At 37.7% G+C, this 17,502-nt stretch overlaps 2 protein-coding genes and 1 long non-coding RNA gene across 6 annotated transcripts in view; 1 reads left to right on the top strand and 2 right to left on the bottom strand.

Moving 5' to 3' along the window:
• Positions 1-5,236, bottom strand: part of hsh2d (hematopoietic SH2 domain containing) — a 6,057-nt gene extending 821 nt beyond the window's left edge. The window contains exons 1-5 of the mRNA XM_055216785.2: positions 5,086-5,236; positions 3,258-3,405; positions 2,995-3,084; positions 2,696-2,861; positions 168-404 (exon numbers count right to left, since the gene is read on the bottom strand). Of these exons, the coding sequence (XP_055072760.2) occupies positions 168-404; positions 2,696-2,861; positions 2,995-3,084; positions 3,258-3,382 (618 nt within the window). The 5' untranslated portion in view covers positions 3,383-3,405; positions 5,086-5,236. The remainder of the gene's footprint in view (positions 1-167; positions 405-2,695; positions 2,862-2,994; positions 3,085-3,257; positions 3,406-5,085) is intronic.
• An 805-nt stretch (positions 5,237-6,041) lies between these two features.
• Positions 6,042-17,502, bottom strand: part of tpm4a (tropomyosin 4a) — a 38,602-nt gene continuing 27,141 nt past the window's right edge. The window contains exons 1-8 of one of the 4 annotated variants that reach the window (XM_055216788.2): positions 17,041-17,463; positions 10,713-10,846; positions 10,414-10,531; positions 10,260-10,330; positions 10,085-10,160; positions 9,881-9,943; positions 9,724-9,793; positions 6,042-7,036 (exon numbers count right to left, since the gene is read on the bottom strand). In XM_055216788.2, coding sequence (XP_055072763.2) covers positions 6,954-7,036; positions 9,724-9,793; positions 9,881-9,943; positions 10,085-10,160; positions 10,260-10,330; positions 10,414-10,531; positions 10,713-10,846; positions 17,041-17,172 — 747 coding nt within the window. In that variant the 5' untranslated portion in view covers positions 17,173-17,463 and the 3' untranslated portion in view covers positions 6,042-6,953. Of the gene's footprint in view, positions 7,037-9,076; positions 9,406-9,723; positions 9,794-9,880; positions 9,944-10,084; positions 10,161-10,259; positions 10,331-10,413; positions 10,532-10,712; positions 10,847-17,040; positions 17,468-17,502 lie in introns of those variants that run through there. The other 3 variants (XM_055216789.2, XM_055216787.2, XM_055216786.2) reach the window with 3 other exon arrangements.
• LOC129452761 (uncharacterized) lies at positions 10,749-14,887 on the top strand. The gene is made up of 2 exons (XR_008647237.2): positions 10,749-10,869; positions 14,621-14,887. It is a non-coding gene; the product is annotated as an uncharacterized lncRNA (long non-coding RNA).

The following is a 17,502-nucleotide window of genomic DNA, read 5'->3' as shown; positions in this document are numbered from 1 at the left end:
ACATCAACTATATCTTGATATCTTTAATATTGACTAAGTAATGAAAAAGATCAAATCAAACCTAATCTCACAAAGGGTCACAAATATGTGATTATAACCGTCTTCAATTATTTTTTAAAACCTCAAGCTAACAAAAATACGATTTAATATTAATATTTGTATATTACCATGCTTTGTAGATTTATGGTGGTCAGTTCTGTCTGCAAGCAAGGATAAAGTCCTGTGCTGGGGCTTGTGCATAGTGTCGGCGATTCGTTTTGGACGGGCGAGGTCAGTTTGGGCCCGGAGGTATTCGAGAGAGGTGCTGCACATTCTTGTGGTAAAGAATTCGTCCGTGCAATTCGCACAGGGTTAATGTTTCTCCTTTGGGGAAAAAGCAATTCTGCATAGCTAGTTTTGTCACCCTGTGAAAAAATAAGTCACGTTTACTTTTACAAGGGTCATTATATTTTCACATTTTTGACCCTGGACCACAAAAACTGTCAAAAGTCGCACGGGTATATTTGTAGCAATAGAAAACAATACATAGTATGGCAGAAGTCTTTAACTGCTCTTCTTTGGGGGCCCGATTTTAAAAATTGTAAATATGTCGCGGGCCAAACTTTTACCCTATTTTTACCATTTTGTTTTTACTTTTACCTATTTTATATTATTATTATTACTATATGTTATAACTTATGTTGTTTTTGTTACAGGTCATATATTAAAAAACATGCGTTTTCAAAAAGATGCACACATCTTGTTTCCAGTATTTTGCCTTTTAATTACTGAAAACTGATATTTTATTTTTTAATATTTTAAAAACAATTGTAGTTTAAAGGCGGAGTCCACGATGTTTTAAAAAAAACGCTTTGGAAAAGGAGACGGGCCGACTACCAAAACACACTTATAGCCAATCAGCAGTAAGGAGCGTCTACTAACCGACATCCTTGCCGGGTTGCGTATGTGTGGGGCGGGTCTATCAACAGAAGGTCCAGATTTTATTGGGGTAGAGGCGTGTTTGTTTAGGTGATTTCAAATATCAACATTGGCTTTCAAACATCATGGACTCCGCCTTTAACAATCCAAGAGCCAATGTTAATAGTTCAACTATCAACATTGCACAAAAAAATTGTTTATTCGTTGTCATTTGTCATGTACAGTAACACGCTGATTTTAATGCTGCGTTTACACCAACCGCGATAGAGGCGTCAAGCGCGAGTGATTTCAATGTTAAGTCAATGTGAAGACGCGTTGACGCGCGTCTGAAGGTCTCGCGGCGCGGATGAGGCGTTTGGCGCAGCGCGGAAGATGCGATTCCGCCGCGAATGTTGCAAATTGAGCGCCTGACGTGGTACGCGCGATACACGTGAATGGTGCTTTTTTGTGAATTTTGACGAATTTCCGGCTGACGCTCGAGTTGAAAAATGTGAACTATGCCGGAATTTTGCGCCACGTGAACCAATCAGGAGCCTGCTTGCTGCTGTGGCAGCAGCCCCGCCCGGAGTCACTCATTCAACCTAAAGGAACGCTTGATATTGTCCGTAAGCAGTCACTCGGAGCTATACGACACAAGTTCTTATTTCTATAGATGATACAGGAATAAAAAGGACCTCGCTTGGAAGAGTGTCAGTGAGGACATCGGGCAGCCTGGTAAGTTGTAATACACGTTTTGAGTCACGTGACGTTTATCGACCCGCCCCCTTTTTTCCCCCCTATAATAAGGTTACCAAATACAAACCGTTAACTCTCTCGATAAATGCATAATCAACATCAGTCATCTTGCAAACAGACAACCGCATAGCACTTGCCCCTCCCACAAGAAGCGGATTTTGCCTATGACGCGTGTCAAATTCTTGCTTTTTCCACGCGTCTAGTACTCTCTACACACGCAAATTCATTAAAACTATTTAAGCGGCAAACTAGGCGCGGTAGATGCGATTTTGACGCCTGAAACGCGGTTAGTGTAAACACAGCATAAGTCCGACAAAGATGACCGGCGGGCCGGATAAACATGATTGGAGGGCCGCATTTGGCCCGTGGGCCACCAGTTGACTAGCCCTGTAGTATGGGTCAAAATTACCAATGTTTTATGCCAAAAATCATTAGAATATTAAGTAAAGATCATGTTTCATAAAGATATTTTGTACATTCTCTATCGTAAATATATCCAAAATGTATTTATCATTAGTAATATGTATTGCTAAGGACTTCATTTGGACAACTTTAAAAGGCGATTTTCTTAATATTTTCTTTTTTTTAAATTTGCACCGTCAAATTTTCATAACCATTGTTTCTCGGCCAAATATTGTCCTATCCTAACAAACCATACATCAATCGAAAGCTTATTTATTCATCTCAATTTCAACAGATTTATGACTGGTTTTATGGTCCAGGGTCACATTTATGCATCCAAACTAACTTATAGTTATGGATTGCACCAATACATTGTGTTCCCTTGGATCGAACCCACAACCTTTGCGCTGCTAATGCAATTCTAAGCTACATGAACACAATATACATGACTAATGTTTATAGTGGAAAACTGTTCCTGTTCTCTGTTGTGTAAGCAAATTTGTTTACCTACAAAGCTGAAGATTTTAATCTACGAATAGTTCCTTAAAATCTCCAGGTCAAAGTTCAAAGCACGTTTGACTATCACACAAAGCAACATACATTCATTGAAACCCATATTGTTGGTTTTTGTAAATGTCACCTGTTCGCAGGCCACGGTCAGCAGTTGGCTGGAGGGTGGGATGGGGGTCCCACGATGGAAGGCCACGAGGTCGTGAAGAGAACGATGTTTGTTGTTTTCGCCCACTATTACGTATTGGTTATCCGGCAACATGTCAATCATAAAGTGTCTACAACGGTCTTCATCTCTAGAGGTAAATCATTCAGTCGAAGATAAACATACAGACTGACACTTTGTTTGATTCATCTGGGTAATGTAAACAATGTCATATCTTCACTAGTACACAGTGAAGATAACCGAGCACATTCAAACTAACTTACCGATGTGATAGCGTGTATCCCACCCTGCTCTCGCTAATGCGAATGAGGAAGTAGCCGGGTGGTTTGCACATCAATATTTCCTCCGCGGCCCTGCAGCAGATTAGAGATAAAAACATTACGTGTCTGGTATGTGCACGTTACGTTTAACCTGATTTTCTGCTTTCTGACATCATCATCATGTCTACGATAATTAAAGATCAAACATCCTCTATGAGCAAATATGCACTTGTTACACACTTTGTTTATGTAATTATGACCCTTACTTTCTGGAAATAGTGCCGTGGAACCATTCCGGAACGATTCCGTTTCTTAAAACGCAGCTACGCTGGAAGTCTGCAACCCAGCTGAATGCTGGACTACCGTTGTCTTGAGGTAAGGCCAAAGCCATGACATCCAGTCAGTGTGTGTGTCCTATAGTAAAAGATATGATTTGATAAATAAAATATATTTTTAAAGGCATAGTTCACCAAAAAAATTGAAATGAAAAATGTTGTTACAAACCTGTATAAATGTCTTTGTTCTGATAAGCACAAAGGAAGATATTTTGAAGATTGTTTCGTTCATGAGCCCCATTCACTTCCATAGTATTCGTCTTATTATGAAAGTGAATGGGGCTTATGATTGGATTGATTATAATCATTTCTCAAAATATCTTCCTTTGTGTTCATCAGAACAAAGACATTTATACGGGTTTGTAACAACATGAGAGTAAGGAAATGATGACATCATTTTTATTTTTGGTGAACTATCCCTTTAATAACACGTGTTACATTTACGTTTATGCATTAAGCAGACACTTCTATCCAAAGCAAGGCAAACATTTTTATGTTCTGTATATATCTGTATTATCTGTACGAGTTGGGCCATATTTACATATCTACTCTTTATTCTATTTTCGGAATTTTAGAGTCATCAAATCTATGAAAAACACATGGAAAGTATGCAAATTATTCATGCGTTCACACAAAGCTCTATGGCCTGGCAGGTTTTGTAATGGTATTGGATAACAGGAACTGTTCAAAAAGAGTTCTGGGTATCCATCACTAGTCATATAATAATAATAATAATAATTATTATTATTTTATTAATAATAATAATAATAGCTTATTTTGATAATTCAATAATTCATTATTTCAATCATTTGTTAATTTCAATAATTAATATTCATGAGATAATAATGAATAAGTAATAATGAATAAGAAATTAGAACATGAATATTTGACATTTAGTAAGGTTTGAACAAATCTATTAGGCGGTAATAGATGGATAGATAGATAGATAGATAGATAGATAGATAGATAGATAGATAGATAGATAGATAGATAGATAGATAGATAGATAGATAGATAGATAGATAGATAGATAGATAGATAATTCCCATGCTGGTTTGTTGATGGTTTAGCTGATGGTCACCAGCACCAAAACAAAATGGGATGCTGGTGCTGGTATGCTGATGACCACCAGCTAAACCATCAACAAACCAGCATGGGAATTATGCTGTTGGTCACCAGAAAACCAGCACCAAAACAACATATGCTGGTCTTGCTTGTATTTCCAGCAAGGGAGTATCGGACAATATTTGTTTAACAGACTATAATTGGTTAACAATTAACAAATCGACTATAAATACCATATGACTCAACAGTACCATCCCTTCCCACATGAAAAAAACACTGTAGTATACATTAGTACACTTTGTAAATGTATACTATAATATTCTGTATTTTTAACTATGATAAATATTAAAAGCGTAGTAAATACTTTAGTATTACTGAAGTAAGGTTTAAAAAAGTATACTACAGCATTTTTATTTAGGTTAAAATAAGACATTTACTTATTTGGATTAAATAAAAATTGTATATAACACTAAATAAATTCTAAATAAGTACTGTAAGATCATATATATGCACAGTAAATTATTATAAAAACGTACACGTGTAATTTCCAAAATGAACGTCTATGTGTCGTTAGCATAACAAATAAAGTATGCGTCTAAACAAAGCTGGTTTATTACAAATACCCTGCATTATTATTAATCTCTAAATATCTACATTGTAATAAAGTTAGTGAATATCGTTAGCAAGCGCTTACCTGTCGAGGCACACGGTTTTACTGGGCGCAGGCGACGTGAGCTCACCTGTTAAAAACTCAGAGGTGTGGTTTAAACAAGATAAACATTTCCCCATAAACACATACAGTACAGTACAGACAGACAGACGACTTGTTGTTGTTAGAAGTCTAACATTAGCCAAGTATTTCACAATAATAAACAAGTATAATGATTTAAATACTGAAAAAGTTGAACGCCAAATCGTATTCGTACGATGATTTTGGTTTTTAATGATATCATGATGACGTTGATAATTATGTTTTGAATCGTCCACTCACGTGTGTCAATTAATATTCATAACGCAAATCATTCGCCTTCATGCGGCGCCGCTAGAACTGTCAGGCGGATGACGTCAAAGTGCCGCGAGAGCGAGAAGAAATTACACTTCGTATGATTTCTCGAATCGTTCTGGCGGTACTTTGATGTAACCCGTCGTCGGTTCTTGCAGCGCACTTCCTTTTAGACTTTGGTCACGAATCTAATTAATATTCATGAGTTAAGCCTGTCTAGGGGTGGGATTCGTAACTTTGCTTGCAGAATATAAAATGTTTCACTTTCGTTTTTATATAAAGTGGTAATGTGTTAATGAACACAATAAGCTGTACTACAAAAAAGATAACATACATATACAACAAAAATTATATAAAATAATGTATAACTTTGAAAAAAAGGATTTACTAAATGTGACCCTAGACCACAAAACCAGTCAAGAGTAGCGTGGGTAAATTTGTAGCAATAGTCAGCAATACATTGTATGGGATAAAATTATCGATTTTCATTCAATCATAAGGATTATATAATAAAATATATAGGCAAATATATAAAACATTATTTTTGTGAATGATGCCGTTATAAGGACTTCATTTGCACAACTTTATATGCAAATTTTTGTGGTCTTATGTCACAACTTCTTATAAAAAGATCAATCACATACACATTAAGTTTTATATAAATTTATTAAAGAAAGTAAAAAAAATGACATTTTTTGAGGAATTTTAAAACACTCAATTGACAGAAAACGCAATTGCATTCACAACAAAATCTGTAAAACTCAAACTTTTGGTCTTTATTTTGGTCCCCATTTTGTGGCTTTCAACTTTCATTCGTTAACAGTTCATGTACATTCAAAAACAAAATAATGGAAAAAACATGAATTACAATCTTTCATCTGAATGTACATTAACTGTTTGAAGGCCTAATAATGTATAGACATATGTTTTATAAAGTTGTTACCAAAAACGCATATTTGCATGTAACTCCAAGGTAAACCATGATGCAAAACACATGGTATTATAACACAAAGGTATTATTCAAATAAAATACTTCAAATAAAAACAAATAAAGGTAATACAAAAGTTTCAAATAGTAATTCAACATCAATCAGATCAAAATGTCAATGTACTGCAGTTCACAATGTGTCCAGTAGGTGGGATGATAAACACACATAATAGAATGGACGGGGAGAAATGACACACGTCTTCATTTAACCGGGAAAGGACTGTAACATTATAAATTCGTGTAAATAGTATTTATTTTGCTTTAATTCACGTCCACATATTCCATTAGTTATAGCATTTATTAAGATACCTACAGTTTTGTTTCTGAGGGAAATGTGTAGGCTACGAGGAAGTAACGGCTCGGTTTGTTAACTATTTTTGGTAATGCGTTATCTGAGCTTCGTATGCAAACGAAGTCACGCTTGATAGGACAAATATTATAAAAACAAAACAAAAAACCTAGGACCAAAAACAAAATTATTCTTCTGTGAGGAAACAGGACTCAATTGCTCGAAATATGGACTTGGGTAAGTAGGCTATTTGTGTAAAATGGACGTTGTTTCTCTCACATCTCACAAGCTGTTGAGCTCTTGAAGCGTTTGGTCCAGCACCTGATGCATTCCGAGGTTTTCTTCTTTAGCAGTAGATAATTTTTCTAAACATTAAAAGAAAGTAAAGTTATAAGTTGATATGATTTTTTAAATAAACATTTACAAACAATTATAAAATTGTTGTTTAGTGCCATGGGGTGGTGCTTATTTTCTTCACTTAGAAAAATTAAAAGTGTGGTAGTAACCATGTTTATACCGTTTGTATTACCATAGTTTTACAGCAAATGTGATGGCAAAACTATGGTTACTATGGAAACACGATGGTAAATTAGTGGGTGATTATATACATGCAGGTATATTTGGTGTCCATAGTCATTGTTGTCTTTCTGCCTTTTTTCGAATGGTTTTATTTTTAATTATTTTAATAATTTGGTACTCATTGTCATGGATCACAAGATGTCACAGGCCATAACAATATGTTTTCTGTAGCTGAAAATTATGATTTCCTGTTGTCAAAATATTATGTGTCGTAAACACCAAACACGAATTCAACGATTTGTGCGAGTAGATTACATACAAAGTCAATGCAAGGACGCAAATATACGCGAATGAAGCAAATTGGGCGGAGCGATTGCTGCAAAAACACGCTATTTGCCTCAAACGCATCTTTGCACAAGTTAAAAATATTTAACTTAAGCGATTAATTTGCATGACACAAAGTTAAATCCCACGAGTAATCTAGAGCGAGGAACGCGATGCTTCGCGTTTGATGTGTATGCAGCATTAGTCAGTGTCAGTTTTGTTACTGTCAAACTCTGTTACCAAGGTACAGTAAAACCTGAAGTATTGTCTATTTTTTACGTGTAGGTATGCACCATTTTAATGTACAGTACGCGCACCCCAGGATTTTTGAAACTTTGCATACATTGTACACGTAGGTTGCGCATACGTGTACAAGGGCATGTAGTATGGCCCTGTCCCAAATGGCATACTCCGGACTTGTGGACTTCCTCAAAGTCCACACTTTGATGACATCATGTAGTTTAGGGACCCTTGACACTTTGCCGAAGACCGCATCAAGGATGCAAAGGGGGCGTTGATGAGCACACTACTGACTTGTAGACTAATGCCGAGTTCAGATTGCACGATTTTCAAAGTAGTCGGGTCACAGATGTTATCTGAGGTAGCGTTCAGTCGCTGCTGTTTCAGACTACATGATGGATTGGCGACAGGGGTTTTCATACTGCATGACTTTACCGTAGGAAGAATCGGCAACAACTTTGTCCTGGTCCGCAAACTACGTCTCACAACCAAACGCACGCGAGAAGTGACGCGAAGGAAACAACACAAGGTCACGCGTGCAAGACCGAAGTTCTCACGTGAGACTAGGATTATTAATAAAAATGGTAGCTCGCAAGAAGCTTACCATCCAAATTGCATGTGCGCTCATTTGCAGCAGAAAGAAGAAGAAATAAAGATTATGAAGGAGGAAATGTTTGGAGAGACTCCTCCCCGAACTTCCAACTGTACTGTATGTTGCTCTCTCATTGGCTGTAGGTCATCGCCGGTGGTATTTTCAGTCAAAACACATTTTACATGGCATGATTTTGAATCGCCGACAGGTCCAGATATTTAGCATGCCAAATATCTCACGGGTGTCGGCGACTCGACGGCGATTCTCTCAGATCACGTTTTTGATAATTCACACTGTGTGATTGTCACTCGATTTGCCTGTGATTCCGGGCATTTGTCTGCGATTTCTCAAAACCTGTCGCGATTCAAAATCAGGGCTAAAATCGTGCAGTCTGAACTCAGCACATAAGCGAGCACGCACAATTTAAGGCCACGAGACGCCATGAAGTGCGCCATTTGGGAGGGGACCTATGTGGGCCGCGAGAGGTATTGCAATTTGTTGCATTTTCATAAAGGATTCATTAGCACGTAACGGTGTTAGAAAAGAAAGTACAAAATATTACTTTCTCTTTCATTGGTTAGTGTTTCAGCTAGTAAAACAGTGATGATTAAAGACATTACATATACACAGTTAAACCAAATCATGATTAAAACGTACTGTAACCTCACCTTTGTGGATCTCTGAATACCACATACATGACAAAGGCTTTAAAAACGAATCTACACTGGTACTCCATGGTCATATAATTTTTAATCTATTTGACATCTAAAAAAAACCCAATACAGGTTACGTTGAGTTGTTGCTTAGGGGTTCCAGTATGATATCTTTATATAAGAACCTAGATTCAGAGAACAGAAGACTGAGAGTCTGAAATGAGACAATGAGAGTGCTTTATTGAGACAAAAGCAAGGCACACGGAATGAAGGCAGATAGGTGGCATGAAATTTAAGAAAGCAAGAACAGGACAGAGATGCATCTACAAAGAAGTCATATCATTGAGAGCATGGTCCAGCTCCTCAGAGATGGCTTTGTACTTCAGCTTCTGAGCATAGAGTTCATCTGAAGGTAGGCAGGAGATGCGGGAAAGCAAAGGATGAGAAGCAGCAATGGACAGAAACCAGCATGGAGAAGAACAAAGAAACGAGAAAGTTAATAGACATGAAAGAGCTCATGAAAATAAGGCGAATATATATCTTAATTATTAAATGAAATAATTAAAACCAAGTCAAGTCAAAGCAAAATGATGTGAAGGGATGTTTGTGAACGATGAATCTGACTGGATACAACTGGATAAAACGAATCAACTAGTTGTTTCCCACTGCGCTTGTTTATAAAGAACCCAGACTGCTTTAAACAAGCTAGTTAACGCGTTCGTACCTTCCAGGTCGTCAATGGATTTTTCCAGTTTGGTCACTGATCTTTCCGCAAACTCTGCACGGGTCTCGGCCTGATAAACACAATAAGGAAGTTTAAGGCGACATTCAGGATAATGATGGGCTGCTTATCTGTAACCTTCAGTTTTGTCTCGCTTTACCTCCTTCAACTTATCACTAAGAACCTTGATTTCCTCTTCGTATTTATCTTCTTTTTCTGAGTACTGAATCATACACAACAATGTTACAAGCGATCCACTTCACACATGCAGTAAATCCCAATTTCTAACCCATTTAAAGTAAAGCAATACTCTATAATTGCAATTTTGTGACCAAGCTCCGATGCTAAGTAGCCGTTTGCTTACTTTTTCCGCCTGAGCCTCTAGAGATTTAAGGTTGTTGGTAACATTTTTCAACTCCTCTTCCAAATCGCTAGCTTTGCTGAAAGCACACAATTGAAAAAACACAAACGTTTTAACCAGCCAATCACAAACAAACACGTTAGCGTATTCGTAAAGTGCAAGAATAAGCCAGTTATACATTTCGGCGACTTCGGCTCTCTCCTCGGTTCGTTCCAGCTCGCCCTCCAGGATCACCAGTTTACGGGCGACCTGTAGCAGATACGGATACGTTTAGATAATGAGCTTCGAACATCTGCAAGCGTTGGGAGTTACTCCAGATGTTTGTGACTCACCTCTTCGTATTTGCGGTCGGCCTCCTCTGCGATGTGCTTGGCTTCTTTTAGCTGCATCTCCTGGATCTCCATCCTCTCCTCGTCCTTCATGGCACGGTTCTCAATGACCTTTATACCTCTGTGTGAAATGGTTAAATCAATGGAGTGTCTGCAATTGTGAAGTCTTCACTCAGGAGAACTCTTAAAATGTTTTAAGCGCGGTGTTAATATGATGAACTTTATATACAATGCTTCACTTTAGAAGCACTTGTAGATATGGTTTTAAGGATAATTCACATAAGCATAAGACTTCAACTGACCTCTCGCTCTCATCGGCTGCCTTCTCTGCCTCTTCCAGTTTTTGAAGTGCGGTACCCAGCCTCTCCTGTGCCCGGTCCAGTTCCTCCTCCACCAGCTGAATCCTGCGGTTCAGGGCCGCCACATCACCCTCAGCCTAATGACCAGGAAAGGTCCAAGGTTAATACAACCTATTTTCTTAATGCTTTGGGACCAATTATATATAAACTTTTAAAGTTAGGTTAACACTGTATGCCTTTGGGGTATTAAATAATGTTTAAGTAACATTTTAAATGGTGTGGGAATGATGATGTCGTTATACTACAACTTGAACATTGTTTGTACAATCAGGCTCAAGCAAAACATTTTTTCACCCTTTACGACCGCCACCCAACAAAGACTGGCCTCAGATTGAGCACAATGGTGCCTCTGTAGCACTTACTCTGTGACCCGACTACCCACTTACCGCATTGATAATTGCAGTATAATTATGACAAATATCACCACGGCTCTCTAACAGTGTGGATTGAGCAAGCATGCAATTCTGTCAGAATAGTTGGAAAATCTGGCAGCCAAAAACTCTTAAACTTTAAGTGGACAGGGATTTGACCAGTCCTAGACTAAAAAAAAGTTAAGCTGAAAACAACTTGCACTGACATATCTTAAAATACATACTCTTTGTTTTGCCTCCAAATGCACGGCAGTAATGTTTTTAGTAAGGCATGTTTGTTAAAACTAGTTATATTTTCTAATTAAACTAAGGCCTAGCCTAGTCCTGGCTTAAGCTAATCCCTGTCTGAGAAACCGCCCCTTAGAGTTTCTAGGAAGAAAAAAGAGATCTCTGAGCTTCTGGTATTTTGAAAACCAAGTCCCTTGTGGAATGTGAACAGTGGTAGTAAAAAGTAAAAAAAAATGTAATTGATAGAATTTAAATGATCAAATATCGCGAAATCTCTAAATAGATTGTTAATGTGTGAATATTATCTGAACTTCACCTCTCGTCCTGAAGATGTCGCCATCTTTCGAGTTGGTCACAATACCCAGCCCTTAGTATTAAAGCCACAATATGTAGATTTTCACAACTAGAGGTCACTATTACACAATAACAAATGGGAAGTTTAATGCTGTGTTCAGATCAGCCGCTGTAGAGGCGTCAAGCGCAAGTGATTTCAATGTTAAGTCAATGTAAAGACACGTTGACGCGCATCTGGAGGTCTCGCGGCGCGAATGAGGTGTTTAGGGCGGCGCACCTAGTTAACCAACAGGTTAACCAATCAGGAGCTTGCTCTAGCAATGACGTGATTAGAGGAAGCGAGCGGAGTCGCCCCTCCCATGACGCAAATATCCGTGTGAATGTCTCGATGACTAGAATTTCACGCACGTCTTTCACGTGCGAATTAAGCAAGTAAACTCAAAATGTTCGACGGTAGACGCGAATTTGATACTTCAAACGCGGCTGGTGTGAACCCAGGGTAATGATGTTATGAAGGAGAGTGGAACGATGGGAGATGTTGTTTTCACAGTCCAGAGACGTATGGAATTTCCTAATCATGTTTACGGATTTGGTAATAAATAATGTGGTATTACCTGTACGTTTGATTGCATTATTTTATGCTATCGTAATAAATTAGCTACGTGTGAGATGCTGTATAAATCACACCTTCCACATTTGTCCACGTTCATTGCCATAGTGTCTAAAACAGGAAACGGAAGATAGCACGGATATTAAAGTTGGCATGAAACGTAAGTAGCGATTATCTTATTTTCCCAGTGGTGATGTATAACCGAGTGAAATGGCTTCTGAAAGTAAAAAGGTTGGGTCATGTTGCTATTTGCTAATCGCTGCGATCTTTTCCTGGACCCCGCCCATCTGTCATACCATATGACTGGAAATAATGAGAGATCGTTTCGAGGAGGGGAGGAGTTTGCATTTTTGATTAAAGATTATGAGGGCACATGATTTTTTTTTAAACAATGAAGCTCACAGATAAATCATTTGTAAAAAAAACCCACAATATTCCGTTTTTCATTTTAATTTCATTGCGACTTTAAAGGGACAGTAAGTAGGATTTACCCCCATCTAGTGGTGAAATTGTATTTTGCATTCAAACGAATAGTGCTCTCTAGCGCCTCGCTTTTCCAAATGTGTGTTGCAACTACGGTAGGCGTTATGTACTCACTGATCTCCTCGTTCTTTTCAGCTGGTTCACGTGTTCTAAATGAAAACGCGTTGGTAGGCTAGTGCTTTTTGTCCCTCTCTGCTATTATAGTTTATCAATACGGCGGAACGACATGGAAGCCTCTTTGGAATTACCCACTCAATGTAAGTAAAAAGAAGAAATTCTAAGCTTACAAAGAAAAGTCAGATCATTGGCAGAGGTCATTTAACACCAATGAGGACATATTTATGAACTAAGACATTGATTTTGATTAATAAAACACTTAAAATCCTACTTACAGTCCCTTTAAGTCACTAAAAAGATGACAATTACAAGGGTGCCATTATTTAAAACAGGAATTTCTCTGGATAAAATCTTACATGTTGTGGCTTTAATATACCACATATATTCTGGCTTTCTTTACAGCTGGTTTAATACTGAACGGCATAAATCGGTCTAAGCTTTATTAAACACATAAATCTACATCATAAATCGAAGCATTCCGGCCACGTACTACAAAACTCACTATAATGCACAGCCTAGTAGTTTTATGTACTGACAGTCATCCAGTGACTGAAAACTGCCTGAACAAACAGATGATGTATTACTCAATTGTAGAGCGCAACACATCATTCAACAAAGCATTTGAATATGCGATTCATGACTGAGTCAGACAGTCTGACATTAAAATGGGGTCATTTATTCACATATATTTAATCAGCATTTCAAAGGAAGAATGCTGTTAACTTGCCACATATCAAAAGGTCAGGTATTATTAACCCTTTCCAAATAAATGAAAGCCACAATGAGAGGCCAAGAGCAAGAAAATCCAGAGGAAATGGACACACTCCACTTCCTCTTCCCTCCCTACAAACTCATTCAGTTCGGGGGTCAGGAAACTCCCCCATGCGTCGTGCCCTTTCCTCAGTCACTGCATTCTCCAGCTGCTTTAGACGCAAGCCATATATGGTCAAATAAGACCAGGAGAATGTTAGTGATGAAATACTAAAAACATTTAAAATCACTGAAAGGCAAATGAAGCCATATGTTATCAAGAAACAAAGTCACATGCAGGGCCTGAATGCAGCCTTGAACAGTTTATCGCGTACGTGACAAACCCAAACGCTGGCTATATTCACGCCACACAACGAATTCCCACCAGAGATGCCAAATGACCAACCCAATAGAAAATCCACGCTGAACAGATTAAAACAGATCAGATTTGTAACCACAATGACATCCAATTATCCATTTAGTGTTAAAATTTGGTGGAATCGCCCAATTTTTGGTGCCTTGATGTCCTGTGATTGGCAGTACTTATGCATGACATTGAGCAAACATTATCAATATATTGACCTTTGTATGGACTCATGTGAAAATAAGGTTTATCAAACAAAAGCAAAAAGAGCAAATGAAGTAAACCATATGTCCTTAAAGGGATAGTTTACCCAAAAATCCTAATTCTATCATCATTTAATCACTCTCATGTTAGATATTTTGAGGAATGTATGTAACCAAAACAATGAGAAGCCCCATTGACTTCCATAGTCATACATTCAAAACTCTTTACATATGGTGTCATGTTATCGAGCACCACTGTGAAGGGTCAAAGGTCATGTCGGCCCCTGTCATAAGCAAGTCAGACAGTGTCCTGTCACTGTAAAGGACCAAGTATTCAAAATGTACCATATATGGAGGCCACTGACTTAATGCAATGTAATAAAAAACTATTCAAAATCAAATCTGAAATCACACAATTTTGATCTTTGAAGGTTTGAGGACCACCTTCTGAAAAGCACTTTTTAGCAATCCCAGTTTCCTGCATATCTGCATGGTCATCTGAGTATGAGAAGAGGGTCCACAGGAAACTTAAATGTGAAACAAGAGCCAACATCCTGACCCAGTTCCTCTGGGAGCTCGGGATGGGGCTGATGTGATGTGACATCCTTTATGTCTCCTATGTAAAAGATGAACTCTAAAACTATTGTATGAAACATTTATGAATAAATTAAACAGTTGTGCGGCACCATGATGTAAAATCTTCAGATTGAGAGCATCTTTCTATAGTTCAACCATGCCAACATTTTTTTTTAATGAGAGACTATAACAAAATATCCTTACAACTTGATATTGGCATCAAAGAAAGACTTCAGTTGTCTGTAGTTGGATCAATATTTAGACCAATATGTTAGATTGAGGACAAATACATAATAATAAGATTGACATTATAAACAAATACAAAATGTAAAAAAATGCTACTGTCTTAAATTGGAAAGTTCAAGCAAATTAGCTCTGCAAGTTTTTCAAATTACTATTTTACATTTTGACTAGTGATGACTTTGACTAGTTACAAATAATTATAGCAATGGAAGCAATTATACAAGATTTAAAAAGCTCCTGGATTTTTTAGATGTTTTATGGTGGGTCTCAGATTAAACAAAAGTTGTATGTTGGAACCAAGATAGAGAGATGGACAGACAAAATAGATAGATAGACAGATAGACAAGACAGAAAAGACACATTATAGATGGATAGACAGACAGACAGATAGACAAGATACAGATAGATAGATAGATAGATAGATAGATAGATAGATAGACAGACAGACAGACAGACAGACAGACAGACAGACTATAGATGAACAGACAAACAGATTATAGATAGTTAGACAGACAGACAGACAGATAATAGATAGATAGACAGACAGACAGATTATAGATAGATAAATGGACAGACAGATTATAGATGGATAAACAGACAGACAGATTATAGATAGATAGACAGATAGATAGACAGACAGACAGAAATATAGGTAGGCAAGATACACACATGACAGATAGACAGACAGATGGACAGACAGACAGACAGACTATAGATGAACAGACAGACAGATTATAGATAGTTAGACAGACAGACAGATTATACAGACAAGATACACACATGACAGATAGACAAGATACACACATGATAGAAAGACAGACAGACAGACAGATTATAGATAGATAGATAGACAGACAGACAGACAGACAGACAGATTATAGATAGATAGATAGATAGATAGATAGATAGATAGATAGATAGATAGATAGATAGATAGATAGATAGATAGATATATAGATAGATAGATAAACAGACAGACAGACAGATTATAGATGAACAGACAGACAGATTATAGATAGTTAGACAGACAGACAGATTATAGACAGACAAGATACACACAAGATACACACATGACAGATAGACAGACAGACAGACAGATTATATATAGATAGATAGATAGACAGACAGACAGACAGACAGACTATAGATAGAAAAACAGACAGATGATAGATAGACAGACAGACAGACAGACAGACAGACAGACAGATTATAGATAGAAAAACAGACAGATGATAGATAGATAGATAGATAGACAGACAGACAGACAGATTATAGATGGATAAACAGACAGACAGATTATAGATAGTTAGACAGACTGACAGACAGAAATATAGATAGACAAGATACAGACAGACAGACAGACAGACGATAGATAGATAGATAGACAGACAGACAGATTGACAGACAGACAGACTATAGATGAACAGACAGACAGACTATAGATGAACAGACAGACAGATTATAGATAGTTAGACAGACAGACAGACAGATTATATAGACAAGATACACACATGACAGACAGACAGACAGACAGATTACAGATATACAGACAGATAGACAAGATACACACATGATAGATAGACAGACAGACAGGATGCAACTGTATTGTGGCTAGTTATTGCTAAGTTAGTTACGCTTTGTACTTTACAGACTACATTTGCTTAGTTATTAAAAATATTTATACAATTTTAAACGGTTTATGAAACGAAATAAACCGAGAAAAGTCTGTAAAAACCGCTCTGGGCAAACATTTGGGCTTTTGGCAGGTCAAACGTGTGTGTGTAAAAGCGGTTGTTGGACCAATCAGATCGCTGAACCAACGCCTTTCTTTCCACATCCTCACGTTCACATCCAGGTCTAACTGACTGTTCACCTAAACATACAATTATCGTCTTCAAAGAGGCATGACAGCTTTTTATAGACGCTTGTCTGCACAAAAGGATCAGGATGGGAGAGACGAGCTTGCGAAACAAACGCGAATGAAGTCAGAAGACATAAATAACACGAGGAAGTCAAGTTTTTTTTTCCTTACTTTCTCCCGGAGTCCCCGTTCATTGTCCAGCTCGCGCTGTAAAGCAACGGCTCGGTCCTCCGCGTCATCCGCCTGCTGCTGCAAAGTCTGGATTTTTCTCTTAACCGCGTCCAAAGAAGTCACACCTGTCATTTTGTTACCTACTTTATATATTATTTAACACTTCAAACAAGAATCCGCGACTTCAGTCAAAAAAAAGTTGTGCAAAAAAGTTTCAAGAATAAATACGTTACAATAATACGAAAACTGCTGTGTTTGGACGGCCAGTGCAAAATAAAGAAACCAAACGAGACCTTTCAGATTCTTTTCACTTGAGTTTCGGATAAATACTAAATAGCTTTGGACCCTAAAAAGTCTTCACAGGAGGTTTTTCCTGCCTAACGGAGTCATCTGGAATGTGATGTGTGATAGAGTTTAAGGAGGCAGGAAAGTTACGCTTTCAACCGTCCAATAGCGTGGAAA

The sequence above is a fragment of the Misgurnus anguillicaudatus genome, chromosome 23 (assembly GCF_027580225.2).
Source record: "Misgurnus anguillicaudatus chromosome 23, ASM2758022v2, whole genome shotgun sequence".
Taxonomy (NCBI): Eukaryota; Metazoa; Chordata; class Actinopteri; order Cypriniformes; family Cobitidae; genus Misgurnus; species Misgurnus anguillicaudatus.
This window is presented reverse-complemented; position numbering and strand designations above follow the sequence as displayed.